Source organism: Erpetoichthys calabaricus, chromosome 6 (assembly GCF_900747795.2).
Source record: "Erpetoichthys calabaricus chromosome 6, fErpCal1.3, whole genome shotgun sequence".
Taxonomy (NCBI): Eukaryota; Metazoa; Chordata; class Cladistia; order Polypteriformes; family Polypteridae; genus Erpetoichthys; species Erpetoichthys calabaricus.
The window spans coordinates 205807439-205833049 of NC_041399.2; the positions used below are offsets into that span (position 1 = coordinate 205807439).

Sequence of the window (25611 nt, forward strand, 5' to 3'; positions counted from 1 at the left end):
TAGATAGATAGATAGATAGATAGATAGATAGATAGATAGATAGATAGATAGATAGATAGATAGATAGATAGATAGATAGATAGATATGAAAGGAGGGAGGCACTGAAGGTACACGTAGGGCAAGAGATAGCAAATATTTTTTAATTGTTCTATTTCTTGTCTTCAACATGTACTGTGGCTAGTTGATTGATAGAAACTGCACAGGAATTCACATGGCACAATTTTTAAAAGCTGGAGATCAATACATTTACGTGTCTCAGTTTATTTTTTTAGCCTTTGAGTCTGATTCTGGCAGTTTTGTCTCTTATTTTTGGTGTTTTTGATTAATTTGTGCCATTTTCACCAGCACCACTTTTGTTATTTATATCATGGCCAGTTTTGCCATCCTATCATTAGGACAGCTCCACATTGTCAGGCGCGTGTCCTCAGAGGTCGTGAGCTGTCGGTAACAACATGACAGGTTAAAAGCTCACCATTTTGCTTACCGTTTTGCCTAATCTGAGTTTGAGGATTCAAAAATCCCTTTTCTCAATTGTTTCTTTGCTTTTAATATCCTTTTCCTGCTTTCAACTCTTGTATGACATTTAACTTTCATTTTTGACATTGGTAACAGCACAGCAGACCTCCTGGTTTTTGACACTTTTTTGATTTCTAACTACAGCTTCTCTCCGTTACTTAAAAGAAAGAAATTTTGCAGGATTTCTATGATAATAAGAAGAATACAAAGAATGCCTAAGAATGGCATAGTCCTTATGAATTTATCATTCACTAGCTGTGCTATCCATCTAAGACGAGCATCTAAGTAATCAACACAGACCTCAATGTTAATACTTGCAGTGCACCATCTATTGGAAGTATTTTGTAATGCATGTAGTAATAAACTGCATTGCAATTGTCATTAAAATAGATGGAGCATCACAAATACATGCAGTATTAAAATACATTACTGTAAATGTGTGGGATGTGCCATCTATTAGAATGAAATAATGCAATGCATACAGTATGTCTCTATTATATGCCATTTGGTATGAGACTGGTAAAAGCAGTGTTAATGTTTGTGATGTGCCATCTGTTAGAATGATAAATGCAATATACATTTTATTACTACAAATATTTGTAATGTGACCTGTTTTGGAAAGACAGAGACATAGCACGAACACACAGATATACAGACACACAGACAAATATCCTGTTAATAAGGTGGATATTACTTTGTGGTCACTCCTTTGGGTAAATACTCCTTTAAATATTTTTTTCTGCCCCTCATCTTGTCTGTCTCCTTGTCTTTCTAGTTCTGGGCCCTGTTCACAATAGACAGCCAGCCAGACAGACACGTAAATAACGACATTTAGACTCTGCACTGTAAGTGTCCTTTTACTGATAGACCCAGAAGATGGAGACCATTGAGATGAATTGTCTTTCTGAGGAAAGTGCATTGAAGCATAGAATTGCTGTACTGTGTTACACAGAAATTGCTTTGAAGGTAACCATAAAACAGAATTTTCATGTTTACCATAAAATATTTGCTGTAGTCTTAATAATATATCAACTATATGTTCAACATATGCATAGAATGAACGTTAATTTTTCAGCGATAATCCATCTCAGTGGCTCCAATATGTGTTGCTGTAGACCCGCATTGCCTACTGGATTCTGGTCTAATCACACCATTTGTCCTCACGGTGATTGTGGTCACAAAAACATTTATATTTTATGCACAGGAAAAACTTATCTTGAAATAATATGAGTTTGATTTAATGTCTTTCACAGTGGCTATGAGTTACACAGACATGACACCATATGATGAGCCTGTGCCATGTAAATTGAACTCAATAAGCCATTCGTGCCTGTTACACATTTGCCATTTTTAAAGGAAATGATTCAGAAAGAAGAAATGTTACCCCAAAAAGTGCGTTTCTGCCGTCCTTATCTTTTTGCTGTTACACCATGTTTCCCAGTGGAAATAGATGGCAGGCAGGGACTGGTATCCCTGCTAGAAAGGACCTTCACATGCATGTCTGGGAGGCCCAGGTGGCAAACAGGCACAAAAAGTAGTAGGAGGTTCCCTGCCTAAACAAGGATATGGGCACAGAATGCCATCTGAAGAGTGGGTACACTGCTATCCAGGCAGGATTAGACAGAGGAACATTACCCAGTCTGGAGACCAGCTTGAAGGAAGGATGTGGGGAGTTGAACTGGCTTCCCCAATCTGTTAGGTAGCAGCAATCCTGGAGGCAGGTACACCAAGTGGACGCCCACAGGGCATGCTGGGAGTTGTTGTCCTATAGGGCAGGTCTGTTGGGTGTTACTAGAAGCTGTGCTCTTTGGTTTTTGGGACTTCCACATGACAAGGAAGTGTTTTTATCAGACTATGTTCTAGTCCTACAAGCACTCCTGGGTCTTAGATAAAAGGAGCTGCTCTGCCACATCCGGACAAGTCGGAGTTGGGTAGAAGGAAGATAAAGGTGCAGACAACAGGAAAAAGAGAAACAGAGGAATTGTGTGTGTTGGAAAAAGCCTTGCTAAGGTATTACTGTTAAAACATTACTTATTTGAACCCAGGACTTGTGTTTCTGTGGTAGTGTCTGAGGTTAGAGGTGTTACAATGCCCCCCTACTGGTTACACCAGTTACAGGCACTTTGATAAATTAGCAGAGTGATTAAATGTCCGAGGTGTTTAATATTTGTTTGAAGAGGCTAAACAAAGCATGGTGAGGATTGAGAGACGTATGACACAATTGTATTTGTTTATTGTAATGCAGAATAATGTCTAGCATATTGGTTGATGATGATTTTTTCAGGTGCACTCGCCTATATTGAGAGAAGCACCTACTGTGAATGCCATATCTGTCTGTCTGTCTGTCTGTCTGTCTGTCTGTCTGTCTGTCCATGTGAAAGAACTCGACCTGCCCGAGGACCGATTTTGTTGATACGTGGCACGCTTATTGTTCCAAGAAATTTGTCAACTGTGCTCAGTTTTCATTGAGGTATCTCAAAAATCTCCCATTAAAAACCATTATCAAATCTGCAAATTCACCAGTTTGTAAACAGAGAAACAGTTTGTGCAACTTCAACTACCAATTAGTTTTCTGTTTCATGTTTATCCCACCATCAGATATAACAACTTGTATATTTTGTAAATTTTCCTTATTTTTCACTTCCAATTACCACTACTGATGGCAAACAGATCCCCAATACAAGTTAACAAGATACCAGCAGACTGCATACTCGGGGAAAGAACTTGCTGTCATAAACTGTATCTGCGCACGCTAGGCAGGCAAACCTGCATCTGCAAGTCCAGTTTGGCATCTTGTCCTTGACGTCCTTTGCCAGCTCTTTGGTGTTGCCCATGGTGGTGGAGTGGTTGGAATGGAAGAAATTGATCTGGTGGAGAGGTGTGCTTTATACACATAACGAATTGAGATCAGGAGTATCTGGAATTGATCGATCGATTGATTGATTGTAATCAATCTGTGGAAGCCAGAATTCTGGCTGTGGTTGTAGGGGATCAAATTCTTATTTCTCTCAGTGACATGCAAATCAATTTATAACTTTTACTAGGGGATTCGCTCCCTGCTCGCATTGCTTGCCAACCCCCCACGGTCTGCACTACGCACCATCACACTTCGCGTCTCTGCCACTCACATTGTAAAGAAGGGGGCTGAACGCACCCCAAGGAGATGCGGTTCCTCCTCTGAAACCCCCTTTTAAACGATGATACAATGGGAAACAAATACAGTTTTTTTTTACCTCCTCTTTGCTCGATCAGCTGCTGGCTTGCTACTGCTGCGTGCCGTGTGATCTGCATCTTGCACGGCGCTTCGAACATTTAAAAGCTTGTAAAACAGCTGTCCTACTCTTTGTCTTTTATTTCCGGCCCCAGGTGTGGTTAAATCTCTTGGCACAAAGTCTTGTCTCACGGGATGTGAGTTCTTGATATTTTTTAGTTTATAATTTAAATACAGAATAAGAATCTGAAAATCTAACAACATCACATTAAAGTTCGATACATTCTGAAAAGAATGACACCAAACATATATATGTAGGTATTAAAATAAGCCCGATTTAAAGCGTGATAAAAAAGTCACATAAACAGTCACATAAAATCTTTGCACAAAATCTTTGCAGTTTTAGGCTTAGGATTTTATATATATAGAGTAGATATATACATACATACATACATACCAGGGCTCCTCAGGCATCTGGGTGCCCCCTGGCGGTGACCGCGGGGCCCCTGTATGGTTGAGCTTCCATGTTCCTTTCCCATGGTCCCCATAGCTACCAGGGCAGTCGCCCCTTTGTGGTCCGGAGGAGGCGTAATACCTCCTCCAGTCCTTCCGGGCATCCCGGCTGGGTACCGCCCCCAGCCGCTCGCCACAATATACATATATATATATATATATATATATATATATATATATATATATATATATATATATACATACATACATACATACATACATACATACACATACATACATACATACATACTGTGGGGAACAGCCCGGACACAGACAGGTAGACACGATGGTTTCACCCAACACACGTTTTTTAATCATATTTACAGTGCACAGACCCAGTGCCGCAGCACCAATCACCCCTCAAGTCCTTGGCCACACGCACAATGTCTTCTCTGTCTCTGGTCCGCCTCCACTCCTCTCTACCAAGCTTCGTCCTTCTTCCACCCGACTCTTGCCTTGACTGGAGGGAGGCGGCCCCTTTTATCCACCCCGGAAGGGCTCCAGCTGCATCCTGAGGGCTCGTAGCCACACCCCTGTGTGGCGGATGCTCCAGCGGTGAAACCGGAAGTCCACCGGGTGTCTCCAATTCTCTTCCCCCCAGCACTTCCCGGTGTGGCGGAAGTACTGAGGTCCAACACTCCCAAGGCATTGTGGCGCCCCCTGGTGGTGACCATGGGCCCCTACAGGGATAAGCTTCCAAGCTCTGTACCCGTGGTCCCCACAGCAACCAGGGAGGATGACCCTCGTGTTCTGGAGAATCCACAAGCCCTCCTCCGGTCCTCCTGGGCGTCCCGGCCGGGCACCACAATACAGTATACAGTATATACAGTATACACATACATATAAATATATATATATATATATATATATATATATATATATATATATATATATATATATATACATGCACATATATATATAGTCACACACGTGCAAATAAGAGGACATTGTATGGACCAAGCAAAGGTAATTCCATGCCAGGCCAGGGGGTGGTGGGGAACACTAAACCTTCTCCTGTTATCCCTACAGACCAGCCGTGGGAAAACCTATCTGATTCAAAGCTGATGAAGTCGCTTCCGGCACTCAGCATGATGTCACTTCTGGTTCCAGCACCCAGAAAAACATCACTTCCAGCGCACAAACGGACATCAGAAGAACATCACTTCTGGTTCCTACACATGACTTCCAGTCTGTTCCCTTAAAGCCGCCATCTTTGCAAACCCTCACCAGTTCTGTTTTGGACTCAGTATTGTGAACATCTCTGTGCTATTCAAAAAACCTTTTACAGACAGGAATATTATACGGGTGGCTGCCCTAAACCTTTTTAAGTGTGTTGAGTTTGTTCATTTCACTATATATATTTATATGTAAATAATTATTATTTTTATTATTTCTGGGATAAATTGAAGTCCCTATTATTCTTTACTGGATGAAATGGGAGTGAAAAATGGAGAACTGGCAGGATAGCCTAATAGTTAGGATGCAGAACTTTCCATCAAATTATTATGTCTTATTGTGTGACTTGTGCTTAGATAGATAGATAGATAGATAGATAGATAGATAGATAGATAGATAGATAGATAGATAGATAGATAGATAGATAGATAGATAGATAGATAGATAGATAGATAGATAGATAGATAGATAGATAGATAGATAGATAGATAGATACTTTATTAATCCCAGGGGGAAATTCACATGTGCTTGTCACCTTCATGTTCTAGCTTGTGTAAAGGCACCATAATTATTATGTATTATTATATACTGTAATAGCTTTGAAAGACATGCTGATAATGTGTCCCCCTTTATTGCCTTCTGTCCTTTTCCCAGCATTACAGGACACACCTAAGATGGTAAGTAACCCTTGCTTCACATCGAGAAGTAACAGACCACACCTCAGCAAAGACGGCTCATGCACTTCCACTCACTTGTAAATGAAGTCGTTAAACTCCGGGGACCACAGCTCTGGCTGACGAAGGGATGGAGGAGGATTTCTGGGAAGATCAAAAAAGAGAGAAGGCATTTGCAATAAAGAATCAGTTTGAAAATCACACTTTGACAAATCATACAGCAGTTAGTGAAACAGTGCTTCATTTAGCTCAACATCAATATTCTGAAGAGGAAAAAAAAAAAAAGTAAAATAACAAGCCAGAGGGGAGAAAGAAAAATTCCCTGGTGTCCTCTCTATTGCTCAAGCATGTCTGCTAAATGAAGGAACATCTGATAAGCCATTAGTTTGCCATCATACTGTATAAACCTGCGGGTTATTAATCTGAAAACAGCAAACCATAAATCGAGTGTGTTTCCTTCCCAAAGACTTTAAAATGATTATCTGAAGTGTTGTGCATGATTTTTTTTCAGTTCATTTGTGGAAAAAAATATCTAAAACGATCGATACCCTACAACGTGTGATGACACAGAGATTCTGTATATCAACAATCCTTTCTCTTTTTGAATCCAAGTTGTTCGTCAGAGCATTGTCACACGCAATCTCGTCATCCTTTGGCATAAAGTAGGAACCAGCAGTCTATGGGACACCAGGCCATAAAGAACAGAAATTAACACACATTTCTTCATAACAGGGTAAGATTAGATTAGATAAAATAAACTTTATTAACACTAGAATCCCTGAAGCCTACGCAAAAACTTGTAATCCCTTGCCACCTTAAATTCCTTTGCATCGCTCCATTAGCGTCTTTTGTTTTGCAAATGTGTCGATCAGCACAAGCAGCAAGCAGCCTGCTATCTCATCCCACACGGAGCTGAAATCAGTCACAAACTTCTCTCAGCTCAAGTCTCTTTATCTTGGTGTGAGGTGCCTGGAGTTGTACAGTAGACCTCCGTGAAGTCACGGTTCAGGGTTTGCAGACTCAGTCGTTCGCAGATTTTTCCTTAGAACCTAATTATTAATTGTTAGCAGAAAGCGCAAATATTCTCCGCAATTTTTTATGGCTTTTTTTTGTGGCAATACTGTGCTGTAGAGAGAACAGGAAGAAACCGCTGAGGGAAACACGGTTTGGGATGATGAAAGTAACCAATCCCAGAGCGTTATTCATTTCTCCTTGCTGCTGATTGACTGCTGCCCTGTGACGCATCTCCAGCTGAGTGTCCTCGTGTTTTCCATTTTGTTATTGTATTTATTTTATTATTCTTAAATGCACAAGATGTCGCCGAAACGCCCTGCACCTTCTAAGGCTTCTGGCACTGAGCCTAAGTGCCAGAAGAAGTTTAAAACACACCAGGAGAAGATTGAAGTACTGGATTTGCTCCAGGAACTCAAAAGTTATGCTGCAGTAGCGCGGCACTATGACATTAATGAAAGTACCGCACGCTACATAAAGAAGAACGAAGCAGCAATCTGGAGTACCGTATCTGTAAGTTTCTGTGATAGTCCCAAAAAGGTAACGACCGTAAGGAATAAAAATATTGTCAGGATGGAATCTGTTTTGGCATTGTGGATCACCGATTGCAGGAAGAAGAACATCTCTTTGGACAGTAACATCATCCGTGAGAAAGCACGGAAATTGTACCAGCAGTTCGCTACAGGAGACAATGTAGCAACTTCCCATCACAATGTTCCTGAAACCTATAAAGAAAAGCCAGCATGAAACCCCACCAGGAGAAAACCCGTCCAAAGATACAACTCCTCCTGAAGCGCCTGAAGAAGTTTTAAATCCTCTGCATCGCGCTGCACAGCTACTTCATCATCATCATCATCAATATCACTCATCATTGATGTGTACCTGTACATTTTACTGTATTTTAATTAAATGAAATTATTATGTATTTACTCTGCTTATAACAAAGAAAATGACAGCGCATACCAAAGAAAACGCGCTGGCATCAATTACAGTACGTATAGCGGTAACATCTGTATTTTACATTCTAGCACTGCGGGAGACATAGCAGTACAGTACTGTACAGTAGACGGGTTTATGTTTACATTCTGTTTTTAGGTCATGTATTAAGGTAATTTTTTAGATAATGTATTAATGTATTAAGCTGAGTTTGCAACAAAATTAAAGTGCTTAGAGGGCATATTTAGGGTTTAAACTACAGTAATCCCTCCTCCATTGCGGGGGTTGCGTTCCAGAGCCACCTGCGAAATAAGAAAATCCGCGAAGTAGAAACCATATGTTTATATGGTTATTTTTATATTGTCATGCTTGGGTCACAGATTTGCGCAGAAACACAGGAGGTTGTAGAGAGACAGGAACGTTATTCAAACACTGCAAACAAACATTTGTCTCTTTTTCAAAAGTTTAAACTGTGCTCCATGACAAGACAGAGATGACAGTTCCATCTCACAATTAAAAGAATGCAAACATATCTTCCTCTTCAAAGGAGTGCGTGTCAGGAGCACAGAATGTCACATAGATAGAGAAAACAATCTCTAGCAAACAAATCAATAGGGCTGTTTGGCTTTTAAGTATGCGAAGCACCGCGGCACAAAGCTGTTGAAGGCGGCAGCTCACACCCCCTCCGTCAGGAGCAGACAAAGAGAGAGAGAGAGAGAGAGAGAGAGAGAGAGAGTTTGTTTTTCAGTCAAAAATCAATACGTGCCCTTCAAGCTTTTAAGTATGTGAAGCACTGTGCAGCATGTCGTTTCAGGAAGCAGCTGCACAAAAGATAGCAACGTGAAGATAATCTTTCAGCATTTTTAGACGAGCGTCCGTATCGTCTAGGGGTGCGAACAGCCCCCCTGCTCAATCCCCCTACATCAGGATCAGAGAAAGTCAGCGCAAGAGAGACAGAGAAAAGTAAGTTGGGTAGCTTCTCAGCCATCTGCCAATAGCGTCCCTTGTATGAAATCAACTGGGCAAACCAACTGAGGAAGCATGTACCAGAAATTAAAAGACCCATTGTCCGCAGAAATCCGCGAACCAGCAAAAAATCCGCGATATATATTTAAATATGCTTACATATAAAATCCGCGATGGAGTGAAGCCGCGAAAGGTGAAGCGTGATATAGCGAGGGATCACTGTATAAAAATAGGCATTTAAAAGGCATTTTTTAACCACATCCAAAAGTTGTGGTTTTTCACAATTCGTGGGTGCTCCAGGAACGTAACCCCCGCAAATTTAGGGGGTGTACTGTATAGGCTAAATAATATATCGTTATTTGGAATACATACATTTAATGTATGTTCTGTGTCTACGACGATCTGTGTGAGTGTAGGATGAATAGAAATGTGAGGCAAGAAATGCTAAACACATAATAAAATCAAACTTTTTTCATGCTATACTTTTAATGACGTGAAGTTTATTATGTGTGAAGACTTTAGTCCAATTATCAAATAAACATGCATGCTTTTATTCAAGAATATAACCAAAGAAAAAAAAAAAAATTCGATTTACATGTTGCTGTCAATGAGTTAAAAACCCAAGCTCAAATGTCAATCAACAGAAAGTTGATATGTCTTCTTGGGTGGTGCAGAGGTAAGAACTGCTGCTTTATAACCCAAAGGTTCTGGGTTAAGTTCAAGAGCTCCGCATTTTGAGTAGTGAGCTGCTACTATTACTACTATAATGTAATAAAGACATACTTTTGATTTGAGTCTGTAACACCCGGTGTAAATTTTGGCTAAATGTAAAAGTTAGTGCTTTTCTTTATTATTCAGTTTAATTCTATCAGTGATGTTCACGTGGTACAAATAACTTTCCTCTCCCTGTCTGAGTTGATGCCATTCATCTCCATTCTTTTCACAAGAGCAGCAATGACCACAGTTGGTGCTGTGGTTGATATCTGCTTCGAACTATTTATTGTACTGGCATTCAAAGATATGATGCCCCATGACCGCTATCAGACTAAAAGGCGGCATTTACGCCTTGACAACAATGACGCCTGTGCAGAACGTGTTTGCTGCGATTTTGAACATCTGGCAACGTTTTGTTGAGAACTGTGTTTTGAGTTACAACTCAAGGGAAAGGCTTTCTGTGTCTGTGGTCATAAAGCTTATGGAGCCATTTCTGGACAAAGGCAGAACCGTAACAGCAGACAGCTTCTTAACAGCGCTTTCGCTGGTTAATAGACTGCTGCACCGCAACACAACTCTGCTTGGCACCATAAAGTAAAATAGATAGATAGATAGATAGATAGATAGATAGATAGATAGATAGATAGATAGACAGACAGACAGACAGACAGACAGACAGACAGACAGACAGACAGACAGATAGATAGATAGATAGATAGATAGATAGATAGATAGATAGATAGATAGATAGATAGATAGATAGATAGGGGACCTTGGGAGCCCTGGATCTCAGCACTTCTGCCACACCCGGAAGTGCTGGGGGTAAGAGGACCGGGGACACCGATTCGGGTATTACCGTGTGGTCATGTAGGCACAATACACAGAAAACAAAAGCCCGTGTGCCCCGTGGTTACTCTTTCAGGTGGGTGTTAGCATATCATAATCTCTTGGACCAATAGCGTGAGTTTTCCGACATTCGACTTATATGACCGACATTATAAAGTACTGAAAATTACACCTGAAAATCAAGCCCTGAGTTATCCACAAGAGAACTTAAACGTGAGTATATACGGTAGTTACAAAATCTTGACACTCTATGAATTATTGGTTCAGCTTAATGTCCAGTACTTTTGGCCTCCACTAAACCTGAACTGAATTACGCCTGTCAGAAAATGAATGGATTTCGTAAATGTTTATAGCACCTTGAATGTTCCAACACATTTATATTGTGCTTGTTTTTCACATCATTTAAATTTGAATTGTAAGTGTTATGTATATTGTATAACAAAATGAGTCAGTTTATGTGTCTGGGTTCCAGTCAGCCAAGGCCTCTGCCCAGGTCACATTGTACCTGGGCCTCTATTCCTCCTACAGGTGGTGGGTCCACAGGAGGGCAGTCCCATGTTGCATTTTTGGGCTGTGCCTAACCACGCCCTGTGGTAGGCCCAGCCACCAGGTGCTCGCCTGCGGGCACTTCTCCCAGGAGGAGGCCCCAGTAACCCCATCCCGGGTAGGGTACTCTTTTTATCTTTATGGATCTGCATTATTAGGGGGCTGTGAACCACTCTTTGTCTACAGATGGCCTGGGATCCCACAGTATGAGTTGGCAAGTGTGGCTAGGGAAAAGGGCGTTTGGGCCTCACCATTAAGAATGTTGCCTCTGTGACCAGAATCTGGATAAGTGCTGGAGAATTAATGAATAAAAAATATGAGCACCTTAAGATGGAGCCATTCACACCAGCCAGGTTACAGAAACAACGGAAAAAACATTCACTAGCTATTGGACTGAGTTTAAGTTTCAAAGAGGAGTGGTGTGATTTATGATCAGAATAAGCAAAACAAAAAAAGAAAAAGGTGTAAATGGCAAGGGTTTCAAAGTGACATTGCTGTTAATCATTATGTTAATCCATCTAAGGCAAACACGCCTGCTAGTACAGTACAGTATATCTTCACAGGTTCTTTTACTGAGGCAGAAACCTGATAAGGTCACTAATGTGTTGTGAGACATTTAAGGTCAATCAGATTCCATTTCCTGCGGTGTTTAATTTTAGTTGAAATGTTTTTGAAAAGGAGAGATGCAGTCACAATAATCCTAATTTCAAAGACAGCATTACATAACACTCTCAAATCCGCTTTAGTCCAATTAAGGCTCACAGGGCGCAGTGGTGGTGACAAAGGGCAGGTCACTCATAGACATTCCAACAAAGAGCCAGGGGTGAAATTCCCAGTTATCTTAACAGGCACATCTTTGGGAACGTGGGAGAAAAAACGCAAAGTTCATTCAATTGTCAGGAGAGGGATACAAACCCAGAGGCACATCATATGAGACGACTTCTGTCTGATGCTACTCTGCTGGGCCCTTGAGCAAGGCCCTTAACCTTCAATTGCTCCAGGGGTGCTGTACAATGGCTGACCCTGCGCTCTGACCCCAAGGGTTATGCGAAAAGATGCATTTCACTGTGTGTTGTTCTGTATAACTATGTATGTGACAAATGAATAAAAAATTAAAGAATTAAAGTGTGCCTCTCTATGTATGATGCCTTGCTGAGATGGTGACAGCCAAGTCACAAACTTGTTCTTTCTTTTGCATTTTTCTTGCTTTATAGTAAATCCAGTGGTGTTTAGACCAAAATGTATGTGTATATTCATTTATTCTTATTTATCTATCTATTAATGTATACAGTCATATGAAAATGTTTGTGAACCCCTTTCAGCCTGCATAATAATCGAGTCTACTTTCAATAAAAAAGATAACAGTGGTATGTCTTTCATTTCTTAGGAACATTTGAGTTCTGCGGTGTTTTCCGAACAAAGATTTTTAATGAAGCAGAATTTAGTTGTATGAAATTAAATCAAATGTGAAAAACCGGCTGTGCAAAAATGTGGGTCCCCTTGTCATTTCGCTGATTTGAATGCCTGTCACTGCTCAATGCTGATTACTGGCAACACCAAATTGGTTGGATGAGCTCGTTAAAAGCCTTGAACTTCATAGACAGGTGTGTCCAATCATGAGATATAAAGGTATTTAAGGTGGTCAATTTCAAGTTGTGCTTCCTTCCCTTTGACTCTCCTCTGAAGAGTGACAGCATGGGATCCTCAAAGCAACTCTCTAAAGATCTGAAAACAAAGATTGTTCAGTCTCCTGGTTTAGGGAAAGGCTCCAAAAAGTCATCTCAGAGGTTTAAACTGTCAGTTTCAACTTTAAGGAATGGAATCAGGAAATGGAAGGCCACAGGCACAGTTGCTGTTAAACCCAGCAGGTCTGGCAGGCCAAGACAAATACAGGAGCGACATATGGACAGGATTGTGAGAATGGTTACAGACAACCCACAGATCACCTCCAAAGACCTGCAAGAACATCTCACTGCAGATGGTGTATCTGTACATCTTTCTACAATTCAGCGCAATTTACACAAAGAACATCTGTATGGCAGGGTGATGAGAAAGAAGCCCTTTCTGCACTCGCACCACAGAGTCGCTTGTTGTATGCCAATGCTCATTTAGACAAGTCAGATTCATTCTGGAACAAAGTGCTTTGGACTGATGGGACAAAAATGGAGTTATTTGGTCATAAAAAAAGCACTTTGCATGGCGGAAGAAGAACACCGCATTCCAAGAAAAACACCTGCTACCTACTGTCAAATTTGATGGAGGTTCCATCATGCTGTGGGGCTGTGTGGCTAGTTCAGGGACTGGGGCCCTTGTTAAAGTCGAGGGTCAGATGAATTCAACCCAATATCAACAAATTCTTCAGGATAATGTTCAAACATCAGTCACAAAGTTGAAGTTACACAGGGGTTGGATATTCCAACAAGACAATGACCCAAAACACATTTTGAAATCTACAAAGGCATTCATGCAGAGAGAGAAGTACAATGTTCTGGAATGGCCGTCACAGTCCCCTGACTTGAATATCATCGAAAATCTATATGATGATTTGAAGCAGGCTGTCCATGCTCGGCAGCCATCAAATTGAACTGAACTGGAGAGACTTTGTATGAAGAATGGTCAGAAATACCTCCATCCAGAATCCAGACACTCATCAAAGGCTATAGGAAGACAGCGTCTAGAGGCTGTTAGATTTGAAACAGGAGGCTTAACTAAGTACTGATGTCATATCTCTGTTGGAGTGTCCACATTTATGAACCTGTCTAATTTTGTTATGATGCATATTGCATATTTTCTGGTAATCCAATAAACTTAATGTCACTGCTGAAATAGATAGATAGATAGATAGATAGATAGATAGATAGATAGATAGATAGATAGATAGATAGATAGATAGATAGATAGATAGATAGATAGATAGATAGATAGAAATACTATAGTAGAAATCCTACAGTTTCCATAAGGCATGTCAGATATTAAAAGGAAGTTGATACTTTGAAAGCTCAGCCAATGAGAAACAAAAATCCAAAGAATTAAGAGGGGTTCCCAAACACTTTCATATGACTGCATATTATTTTCATTTTTTTGGGATTTTCATGATTTTATTAAAATCAAATAACATTCCATACAAATAAGTTGAGTTTTACAAGACTTGGTTTGAAGCAAATCAACCCCTATCCATGAAAAAGAGAGCTAGGCCAGCAGAGGGAAACTTTAAGCTAGTAAAATAAGTAAATAGATAAATTAATAAATGAATAAAAATAAATAGAGTAAAAAAAAGAGGGGAGAGAATCTGCTTCCTCAATTAAAATGCTTATTCTAAAATGTTATTGATTAGATTCTGCCAGGTTTTGAAAACGTTTTGTACAGATCCTCTAAGTGAGAATTTGAGTTTTTCCAGTTTCATGTAGTATATAACATCAGTTACCCATTCACTTAAAATAGGTGAGTTAGGATTCTTCCAGTTGAGCAAGATAAGTTTACGTGCCAATAGTGTAGTAAAAGCAATCACAGTTTGTTTGTCCTTCTCCACTTGAAGCCCCTCTGTGAGCCCACCAAACAGAGCTGTTAGTGAATTAGGAGGGATTGTGGTTGTCTGAAAGGCATTTAAAGATTTTGGTCCAGAATGATGTTAATTTGGTGCAGGCCCAAAACATGTGGCCCAATGAGGCTGGAAGTTGATTGCAACGTTCGCAGGTTGGATCTTGACCTGGAAACATTTTGGACAATTTTAAACGAGAGAGATGCGCTCGATATATAATTTTAAGTTGAATAATTGTATGCTTTGTGCATATGGGGCTCGAATGAATTCTGTGCATCGCTACCTTCCATTCCTTTTCTGAGATGTTGAGTGACAGATCCTTTTCCCACTGCACTCTGGGATCTTTGAAAGAGAGGGACGGTGCAATGCTTTCATATATTACGGAGATGCTGTCTGAGTCCTCAAGACTGATCAGTAATTTTTCCAGCATGGAGGTAGATGGGAGGTGAGGGAAATTGGGCAGGTTTTGTTTAACAAAGTTTCTAATTTGAAGGTAGTGAACAAAATGTGTTGCTTGAAAGTTAAATTTGGAGTGTAATTGTTCGTAGGATGCGAAGACGTTGTCTATGTGCAGATCTCTAAGTGATTTAATCCTGAATGTTTTCCAGACATTAAAAACTGCGTACATTTGAGAGGGTGGAAAAAGGTGGTTCTCATGCAGAGGTGCCACAGATAAAACCTTCCCTATCTTAAGATACTTCTTACATTGGTTCCATATTCTGAGTGAGTCAAGCACAATTGGGTTGTTAGTACTGTATATTGGTGATGACTTGTACTTACTAGGGTACAAAGCAAGGAATATAAAGAAGTGCTGAGGGATTTTATTTCTATTGTGACCAAGCCTGTGTGTGTTCATCTATTTGTGTCCATGTCCAAGTTTTTATAGTTTGTATGTTTGCTGCCCAGTAATAAAATAGAAAGTTAGGTAGTGCCGTGCCACTTTCTGTCTTTGGTCTTTGTAGGGTCGCTCTTTGGATACGTGGATGTTTTGAATTCCAAATAAATGAAGTTATGTGACAGCCAAGTCAGAAATTTTTCTTGCTTTATAGTAAGTCCAGTGTGTGCTTAGACCAAAATGTGTGTGTAAATTCATTTATTCTTATTTATCTATCTATTAATGTATGTATTCATTTAAATAGCTTCAGAAAAAAGCAAAATTTCCCCCTGGTGACAAATAATGTTCTATCTACTGTATCTTCTATGTGAAAGCAGTTTTGCTTTACGTAAAAGGAAGTTTGCATGATACCTCTGCACTTAGATTTTAATGCTAAACTAAAAGTCCATTATTTATTAACTCTTTGAGGGCTGAATATTTCTTCTCTTTCTGAAAAGCATACAAAGCAATGGTTTCACACATAAATCGACATAAAACGTCTGTTGCTGTATGCTATGGTTGGTGTCAGCGCCTGTTCGGCGTCTTAGGCATCAGTGGCTGCGTGGGGCGCCTCAACAGCCAGCAGGAGTGTGCAGCGGGCCGGCTGCCTGGCTGTCTTCATGACGTAGGTGGCAATGCAACACAATCTGGTTTGTACCTCTTGTCATCGTAAATGGCGGTCCTCCCAGGCAAACGTTGCTGTAGGCGCATGATCTACACGAATGTCTTCAGCATCACGATCAGCCGGGGAGCAGTTATCTGAGGCTGGTACCTCACTTTTGTTTTCTTTCAGTCTTTCCAGATCACTTGCATCAAAATCGGAGTCCAATTCAGTGATGATATGCCAAACATTGCCCACATCGCTTTGGTCTCTCACCAGATGTCGGTGCCATTTTAGAGGTTGTTTGCCCTTCGCTACTCAAGCATGCGCAGGAAATCAAGGTCAAATCAATGAAGCTGACTTTTCTCCTAGCACAGAGAGTCAAACTAAAATGCAACAGCAAGTTTTGTCACCATTTACAGCTGATTACCGTCCTCTACCCCTGAATTTTGACAAAAGTCGACATCCACCCTGAAAGAGTTAATATTAAGTGCTGTATATCTATATATGTTATTACAATTGCTATTATTCCTGGGCACAAAACTGGAAGCGTGTTGAATAACAATGAATTTAATTATTTAAAGTTATCTTGTTAATTGTAAGCTAATTAAAAAAGAAGAAACCATAAAAATAAATAAATAAATAAATAAATAAATAAATAAATAAATAAATAAATAAAATAAGTAAAGTAAGGGTGGCGCAGTGGTAGTGCTGCTGCCTTGCAGTTAGGAGACCCAGGTTCACTTCCCGGGTCCTCCCTGTGTGGAGTTTGCATGTTCTCCCCGTGTCTGCGTGGGTTTCCTCCCACAGTCCAAAGACATGCAGGTTAGGTGCATTGGCGATCCTAAATTGTCCTTTGTGTGTGTGTGTTTGTGCCCTGCGGTGGGCTGGCACCCTGTCTGGGGTTTGTTCCTGCCTTGCACCCTGTGTTGGCTGGGATTGGCTCCAGCAGGACCCTGTAGTTAGGATATAGCTGGTTGGATAAGGGATGGATGGAATAAGTACAGTAGATTTATAAACAAATACTCATTAATATATATTTTATATAATTGTATATGTCAGACATACTGTCAGACATAAACATTTAGGGCAGAGTTGCCAGATCCTGGAAATATTTCCAGCCCAAAGTCAGCTGACATCTGGTCTAATGGTAGCCTACTGTGCACCAGCCCCAATGAGTGATGCTGATGACTTGCAGTCCTGGTGTTATTGAAGCCCCCCTCTCTTGTCAGCCAGGGAGTGTGCTTTACATGTTTGGGGAATAGGACAGCTAAACGTCCTTTAAAAAATAGTACATAAAATCTCTGCACCACCAAATCAAAAATTTTCCCCCTCACGGTGCTATCAAAAATAGTCCCATTTGGATTGAAAGCCGCACATCTGACAATCGTGATTTAGGGGGCATCCTCAGGGCTCCTCTGAGGTAAGTCTTAGGGTTTTGTTTTTAATTTTTCTAGTATTGTATTAGAAATTTTCTGTTCTTTAATTGTCCCTTGTTAGAGTTTGGAGCATGAGGATTCCAAATATTTGGTCGATTTTTGTATTATAAATGTATTTAAAAATATTGAAAATATTTTGTGCCATACGGACACCAATTTGTTTAGTTATTGGTACCAACATTTTGCTAGGGGCGTGGTCTCAGAGGTCACGACCTGTCATCAATTACTGACAGGGTACAAGGTCAACATTGGTGACCTTTTTCTACCTTGATATCTTTCTATAAGACTAGTGCTGTTCTTTCTTTCTTTCTTTCTTTCTTTCTTTCTTTCTTTCTTTCTTTCTTTCTTTCTTTCTTTCTTTCTTTCTTTCTTTCTTTCTTTCTTTTCATTTCTAATGCTTATACAGATTCAATTATTACAAGCTTTTCTTTCTTTCTTTCTTTCTTTCTTTCTTTCTTTCTTTCTTTCTTTCTTTTCATTTCTAATGCTTATACAGACCCATTTATTACGAGCTTTTCTTTCTTTCTTTCTTTCTTTCTTTCTTTCTTTCTTTCTTTCTTTCTTTCTTTCTTTCTTTCTCTTTCTTTCTTTTCATTTCTAATGCTTATACAGACCCATTTATCATGAGCTTTTCTTTCTTTCTTTCTTTCTTTCTTTCTTTCTTTCTTTCTTTCTTTCTTTCTTTCTTTCTTTCTTTTCATTTCTAATGCTTATACAGACCCATTTATTACGAGCTTTTCTTTCTTTCTCTTTCTTTCTTTCTTTCTTTCTTTCTTTCTTTCTTTCTTTCTTTCTTTCTTTCTTTCTTTTCATTTCTAATGCTTATACAGACCCATTTATCATGAGCTTTTCTTTCTTTCTTTCTTTCTTTCTTTCTTTCTTTCTTTCTTTCTTTCTTTCTTTCTTTTCATTTCTAATGCTTATACAGACCCATTTATCACGAGCTTTTCTTTCTTTCTTTCTTTCTTTCTTTCTTTCTTTCTTTCTTTCTTTCTTTCTTTCTTTCTTTCTTTCTTTCTTTCTTTCTTTCTTTCTTTCTTTCTTCTATAAGTGTGATGGGCAGAGTGATTTTCTACACTGGCATGCACTGGACTGGTAACATCACCTCAGGAGAGGCCCACTGCATCAACAAGCTAATTAAAAAGGCATCAACCCCCTGGAGGTAGGAGTGAAGGTGAATGGTTCAGACATCTTATTTTGGTTTATTTGAGGCTACTCCCTTGGCTACAATCCTGTCTGCTCCATTTATGTCAATCCATCTCCTGGATAAGGTTATACAGAACACCTGCCTTTTCCAAGGTGGTCTTTACACCCAGTAATAGTACATTTATAGCTACAAAATGATTTGTATAGTTATATGTGCCATCATTTTGTGAGCACTTTGTCAAGACATGGCTCCCAAGTTGCTGGGGGCGTGGTCTCAGAGGTCATGATTACTGACAGGATGAAAGGTCAACAATGGTGGCCATTTTCTATCTGAGTTTGAGGATATCTTCCTAATAGACTAGTATTCTTTCTTTCTTTCTTTCTTTCTTTCTTTCTTTCTTTCTTTCTTTCTTTCTTTCTTCTTTCTTTCTTTCTTTCTTTCTTTCTTTCTTTCTTTCTTTCTTTCTTTCTTTCTTTCTTTCTTTCTTTCTTTCTTTCTTTCTTTCTTTCTTTCTTTCTTTCGATGGCCAGAATGATTTTCTATACTGTGATGTGCTGGGATGGTAACATCACTTCAGGAAAGACCCACCGAATCAACAAGCTAATTAAAAGGGCAGGCTCAGTTACAGAACGCAGTCTGGACCCCCTGGAGGTAGCAGTGGAGGTGAATGGTTCAGACATCCTATTTTGGTTGATTCAAGGCTACTCCCTTGACTACAATTCTGTCTGCTCCATTTATGTCAATCCATCTCTAGGATTTTTCTTCAGGCTCATAAAGTTATACAGAACACCTGCCTATTCCTAGGTGGTCTTTATACACAGTAATAGTACTTTTATGACATAGTCAGTCTTCTTCTTCTTCTTTTGGCTGCTCCCGTTAGGGGTTGCCACAGCGGATCATCTTCTTCCATATCTTTCTGTGTTCTCCATCTTGTTCTGTCACACCCATCACCTGCATGTCCTCTCTCACCACACCCACAAACCTTCTCTTAGGCCTTCCTCTTTTCCTCTTCCCTGGCAGCTCTATCTATCCTTAGCATCCTTCCTTCCTCTCCTCCTGCCTCCGGACATGTCTCACCCCTCTTCTTCTCCTTCTTCTTCTTCGGCCAACAGTAGCCCAATTTCCTCCAGCACCCTGTTGGCGGTTGTTGTTAACCCGGGGCTCGACCAATCCGTTATGGAAATTTGTATTGTTGTCCACATATTGATTTGGCAAAATTTTATACCGGATGCCCTTCCTGACGTAACCCTCCACATTTATCTGGGCTTGTGACCGGCACAAAGAAGCACACCGGTTTGTGCATACAGTATAGTTACAAAATGATTTGTTTAGTTAAAGGTACCATCATTTTGTGAGCACTTTGTCGAGACATGGCATCCTGGTTATTGGGGCATGGTCTCAGAGGTCACAACCTGCCATCGGTTACTGACAGGGTAAAAGATCAACATTGGTAGCCTTTTTCTATCTGAGTTTGTGGATTTCTTATAATAATATATAAAACTATAAGACTAATGCTATTTTTTTCTTTCTTAGAGACGGCTCATCCCGATGCTGTTGTTATTGCAGCTGGCGACTTTAATCAGTGCAACTTACGGGCTGTTCTTCCTAAATACCACCAACCCGTGAACATTCCCACCCGTGAGAAGAACACACTGGATCATGTTTACAGCAACATACGCGGTGCGGATGTGTTTAGGGATGCATCCACTCTAGAGGACTCTTCTATCAGCATACAGGACTATGCTGAGTACGTGACTGAGTACATTAGCACCTATATTGACAACATTGTGCCCACGATACCAGTCAAGAAATTCCCCAACCAGAAGCCCTGGATAAACAGTCAGGTACGCCACATGCTGAGTGCCCGTTCTCTTGCATTTACAGTAGATAAGGCACTGAAACGGAGTACACACCTGCGAAGTACGGACTAAGAAAAGCCATCACAGCAGCCAAGAGGCAGTACAGAGAGAAGCTGGAGGGCTTCTGTTCTACTGCTGATTCTGGGCATATGTGGCAGGGCCTACAGCACATCACAGACTACAGGACCACCACCAGCACAATCAGCTCCACTAACAATCTGCCGGATGATCTCAACACTTTCTACACCTGCTTTGAGACATCCAGCAACAGCACAGTGTGGAGGCACACACTCAGCTGGACCACCCAAAACGGTCTCTTCAGGTCAGGTACACAAAGCACTAAGGAAGATCAACCCCTGTAAGGAAGCTGGACCAGACAACATCCCTGGGCGGGCTCTCAAAGCATGTGCCAACGAGCTGGCTGATGTTCTCTGCTCCATCTTCAACCTTTCCCTCGGTCAGAGCATCGTTCTGCCTGCTTTAAGACTACGATCATCGTCCCCCTTGGTAAAAAAAGCCCACCCACCTGCCTGAATAATTACAGGCCGGTAGCACTCACTCCAATCATCATGAAGTGTTTTGAGAGAGTGGTGCTGGTCCACATTCAGAACAGCATACCGGACACTCTGGACCCCCTGCAGTATGCCTACTGGCCCAACAGGTCCACCTCAGATGCCATCGCAGCCGCACTACATCATTCCCTCTCCCATCTGGAGAAGAAAGACTTCACATCAGGATGCTCTTTGTTGGACTACAGCTCTGTCTTTAACACGGTTATCCTCCATAAACTCACCAATAAACTATCTGCACTTGGCCTGCACCCCACCCTCTGTGACTGGTTCCTAGAGTTTCTGGCTGGCAGGCCCCAGTCTGTTAGGATTGGTAATAGGCTTTGAGCCACCATTATCACAAACACAGGCACCCCACAGGGATGCGTCCTCAGCCCCATCCTCTACACCCTGTTCACCCATGACTGTGTCGCCTCCCACAAAGATAACATCATCCTAAAGTTCGCTGACGACACTGCAGTGATAGGACACATCACTGGTGGGGATGAGGCGGCCTACAGGAGGGAGGTGGACAGTCTGGCGTCATGGTGTGAGAACAACAACCACACCCTTAACACAGACAAGACGATGGAGATGATAGTGTACATGAGGAAGGAGAGGAGACCTCACCGGCCACTGTTCATCCAAGGGCTTGAAGTGGAGAGGGTGAGCAGCATTAAATACCTGGGTATCTACATCAGTGAGGACTTCACTTGGACACTTAACACCACACAGCTGGTCAAGAGGACTCAAAAGCGGCTGTACTTTCTGAGGAGGCTGAGGAAGTTTAGTATGTCAACTAAGATCCTCGGCAACTTTTACAGCTGCATTGTTGAGAGCATCTTGACCAGCTACATCACCATGTAGTACGGCAACACTACTGCTATGGACCACAAACGCCTGCAGAGAGTGGTAAAGAGTGCTGAGAAGATGATCACCAGGACCCCATTGCCCTCTCTGCAGAGCATCTACAACTGCAGAGTCCGCAGGAGAACTGCCTCGATCCTCAGGGACCCCACCTGCCCGCCAACACGAACTGTTCACACTTCTACCCTCAGGCAGGAGGTACAGACGTATGAAATGCAGGACTTCCAGGCTAAATAACTCTTTCTTTCCCAAGGCCATTAGACTCCAAAATAACTGACTGGAGTTTATAACTGTGGTTCACCTCATTCTGTCATCCTCACACAACTGTATTGGACTTGTCCATCACACACCTACCTGCACATTACACTTTATATTTCTATTCTGTTTTTATACTTTATGCTGCCTGTTACTTATTATCTATCTGCTACTTATTATTTATGTTTATCTTTATACATTGGTTTTGTCATTTGGTGTGGACAGCAAAGAAAGAATTTAATTGTACATCATCCTTTCCAGTATATTAAATAATCCATCCATCCATGTTCCTGTCTATCACAAGAAAGAGCCATCTATATAGCACTCATTAGAACAATCTAGACCAGGGGTAGGCAACGTCGGTCCTGGAGTGCCACAGTATGTGCAGGTTTTTGTTCCAACCCAGTTCCTTAACGAGAACTCAATTATTGCTGATGAAGCACATATTGCTTAAGTGACATTTTGATGCTTCATTTTAGTGGTCTCGCTTGTTAAGGTTCTCCAACCTTAATTACTTATTTCAATCTTAAACTGCTGCATTCAGTGTTTTAATTGCTCCTTATTAGCAATAAGATGTAAAAGACAAAGCAGCCAGCAGTTCTCCAGCTAGCTTTTTTCCAATTACATCTGTGTGTGTTCATCATGCACGGTTTGATTTAATAAAACATTTAATAGAAAAATGTGACAGACTGAAAATGATCTGTTTTAGGCTTCAAATCATTTGGATGATATCCTTGGAAAGGAAAAAAATCTATGATATAAAAGCCTTACATTGCACAGACTAACAAGCCATAAAATTAAATAAGGTCTGAGATTGGCAGTGATTGGTTTCTAATTAAGCAATTGGGTTGGAATGAAAGCCTGTAGCCACTGCGGCTCACCAGGACCGACATTGCCTACCCCTGTTTTACATCTTATTGCTAATAAGGAGCAATTACAACACTGAATGCAGCAGTTTAAGATTGAAATAAGCAATTAAGGTTGGAGAACCTTAACAAGCGAGACCACTAAAATGAAGCATTAAAATGTCACTTAAGCAATATGTGCTTCATCAGTAATAATTGAGTTCTCGTTAAGGAACTGGGTTGGAACAAAAACCTGCACATACTGTGGCACTCCAGGACCGACGTTGCCTACCCCTGATCTAGACAATAAAGGTATCTAGCAAGGCTCACCAGTCCCATCCACCTACTTCTTCTAAACTAGCATCAAGTCGAGTTTTGAAGGTCCTTAAAGTCCTACTGTCCACCATACTACTTGGTCATTTATTCCATGTGTCATGTCTCCAACTGTGACCCGTGTTCCGGGAGAACTCAGTTTAAAGTCACAGTCTTGATCCACTGGACTAATTCCTTTCATAATTTTAAACACTTCAGTCAGGTCTCCTCTTAATCTTCTTTTGTTTAAACTGTAAAGGCTCAGCTCTTTAAATCTTTCCTCATAACTCATCCCCTGTAGCCCTGAATCAGCCTAGTCGCTCTTTGTAGCCTGGAGACCAAAACTGCACACTGGACTCCAGATGAAGGCCTCACCAGTGTGTTATAAAAGTTCAATGTCACCTCCTTGGACTTCAGGGTGCTATATAACCTGACATTCTGGTAGCCTTCTTAATGGCTTCTGAACACTGAATGGCTATTGATAGTGCAGAGTCCACTACAACTCCTAAGACCTTCTTATAACGGGTACTTTTGATTTTCAGACCTCCCATTGTGTATTCAAACCTCATATTTTAACTTCCTACGTGAAACACTTTACATTTACTGACATTCAATGTTTAACATTTTCCACTCCATTATTCTTTTCTCATATCTCTGAGGAAACCTGTAGCCCTGGAATCAGCCTCGTTGCTCTTCTCTGGACCTTTTCTAGTGCTGCTATGTCCTTTCTTTAGCCTGGAGACCAAAACTGCACACCGGACTCCAGATGAACGCCTCACCAGTGTGTTATAAAACTTCAGTGTCACCTCCTTGGACTTCAGGGTGCTATATAACCTGACATTCTGGTAGCCTTCTTATTGGCTTCTGAACACTGTCTGGCTATTGATAGTGGCGAGTCCACTACAACTCCTAAGTCCTTCTTATATTCAAACCTCATATTTTAACTTCCTACGTGAAACACTTTACATTTACTGACATTCAATGTTTAACATTTTCCACTCCATTATTCTTTTCTCATATCTCTGAGGAAACCTGTAGCTCTGGAATCAGCCTCGTTGCTCTTCTCTGGACCTTTTCTAGTGCTGCTATGTCCTTTCTTTAGCCTGAAGACCAAAACTGCACACAGGACTCCAGATGAGGCCTCACCAGTGTGTTATAAAGCTTCAGCAGAACCTCCTGTGACTTGTACTCCACACATCAAGGTGCTATATAACCTGCAATTCTCTTTGCCTTCTTAATGGCTGCTGAACACTGTTGGAAGTTGATAGTGTTGTGACTGCTACCACTCCTAAGACCTTCTCATAAGATGTATTCTCGATTTTCAGACCTGCCATTGTGTATTCCAACCTCACATTTTTACTTCCTACATGTATGTGAATTTCCCATCGGGATTAATAAAGTATCTATCTATCTATCTATCTATCTATCTATCTATCTATCTATCTATCTATCTATCTATCTATCTATCTATCTATCTATCTATCTATCTATCTATCTATCTATCTATCTATCTATCTATCTATCTATCTATCTATCTATCTAATACTTTACATTTACTTCCATTAAATCTCATCTGACACAAATCTGCCTGAGCCTGAATGCTGTCCAAGTCCTTCTGTAATGACTCAGTGGATTCGAGATTATCTGCCAAGCTTGGTATCATCTGCGTACTTAACCAGGCTGTTTTTAATATTCCTATTCAAATGATTTCTATATATAGTGTGACAAAGGCGCGTCGACCCGACACAGACTGACAACAGAGGCACGTGTAGAAATAAATAAAAAGATTTTAATTTTTCCTTCGTCTCTGGGTTACGCCTTCCTCGTACCCACAGACACAACACAGTCCCAAAGCACACAAAAGCAAAAACACACTCTTCTTCCTCCACTCCTCCCAGGGCAGCATTGTCCATCTCCTCCTGACTCTGGCGCCCGGAGTGGTGACTGTTGGCCTCTTTTATAAACCACCCGAAAGTGCTGCAGGTGTTCGTTGACCTGCACCTCCGGGTGTGGCTGCGTTCCCGTCCAGATGGGCTCGTTACGCCATGCAGCTCCCCCTGGCAGTGGCCACGGAGCCCAACAGAAATGAGCTCTGGTGTTCCAAACTATTGGCCCTGATGCAACCCAAGGGGGCTGCCAACAAGTGTTCCAGGGGACGTAGTGTGCATCCCATGACTGCTCCCCCGGATCCAGTATCAAAGGGGTGTCCTGACCGG

The 25611-nt window shown here is 41.0% G+C and overlaps 1 protein-coding gene across 1 annotated transcript in view; it reads right to left on the bottom strand.

The window, feature by feature from the left end:
* The window catches only part of myo3a (myosin IIIA), a 458747-nt gene that overhangs the window by 274054 nt on the left and 159082 nt on the right, over positions 1-25611 (bottom strand). The window contains exon 8 of the mRNA XM_051929020.1: positions 6170-6235. Coding sequence (XP_051784980.1) covers positions 6170-6235 — 66 coding nt within the window. The remainder of the gene's footprint in view (positions 1-6169; positions 6236-25611) is intronic.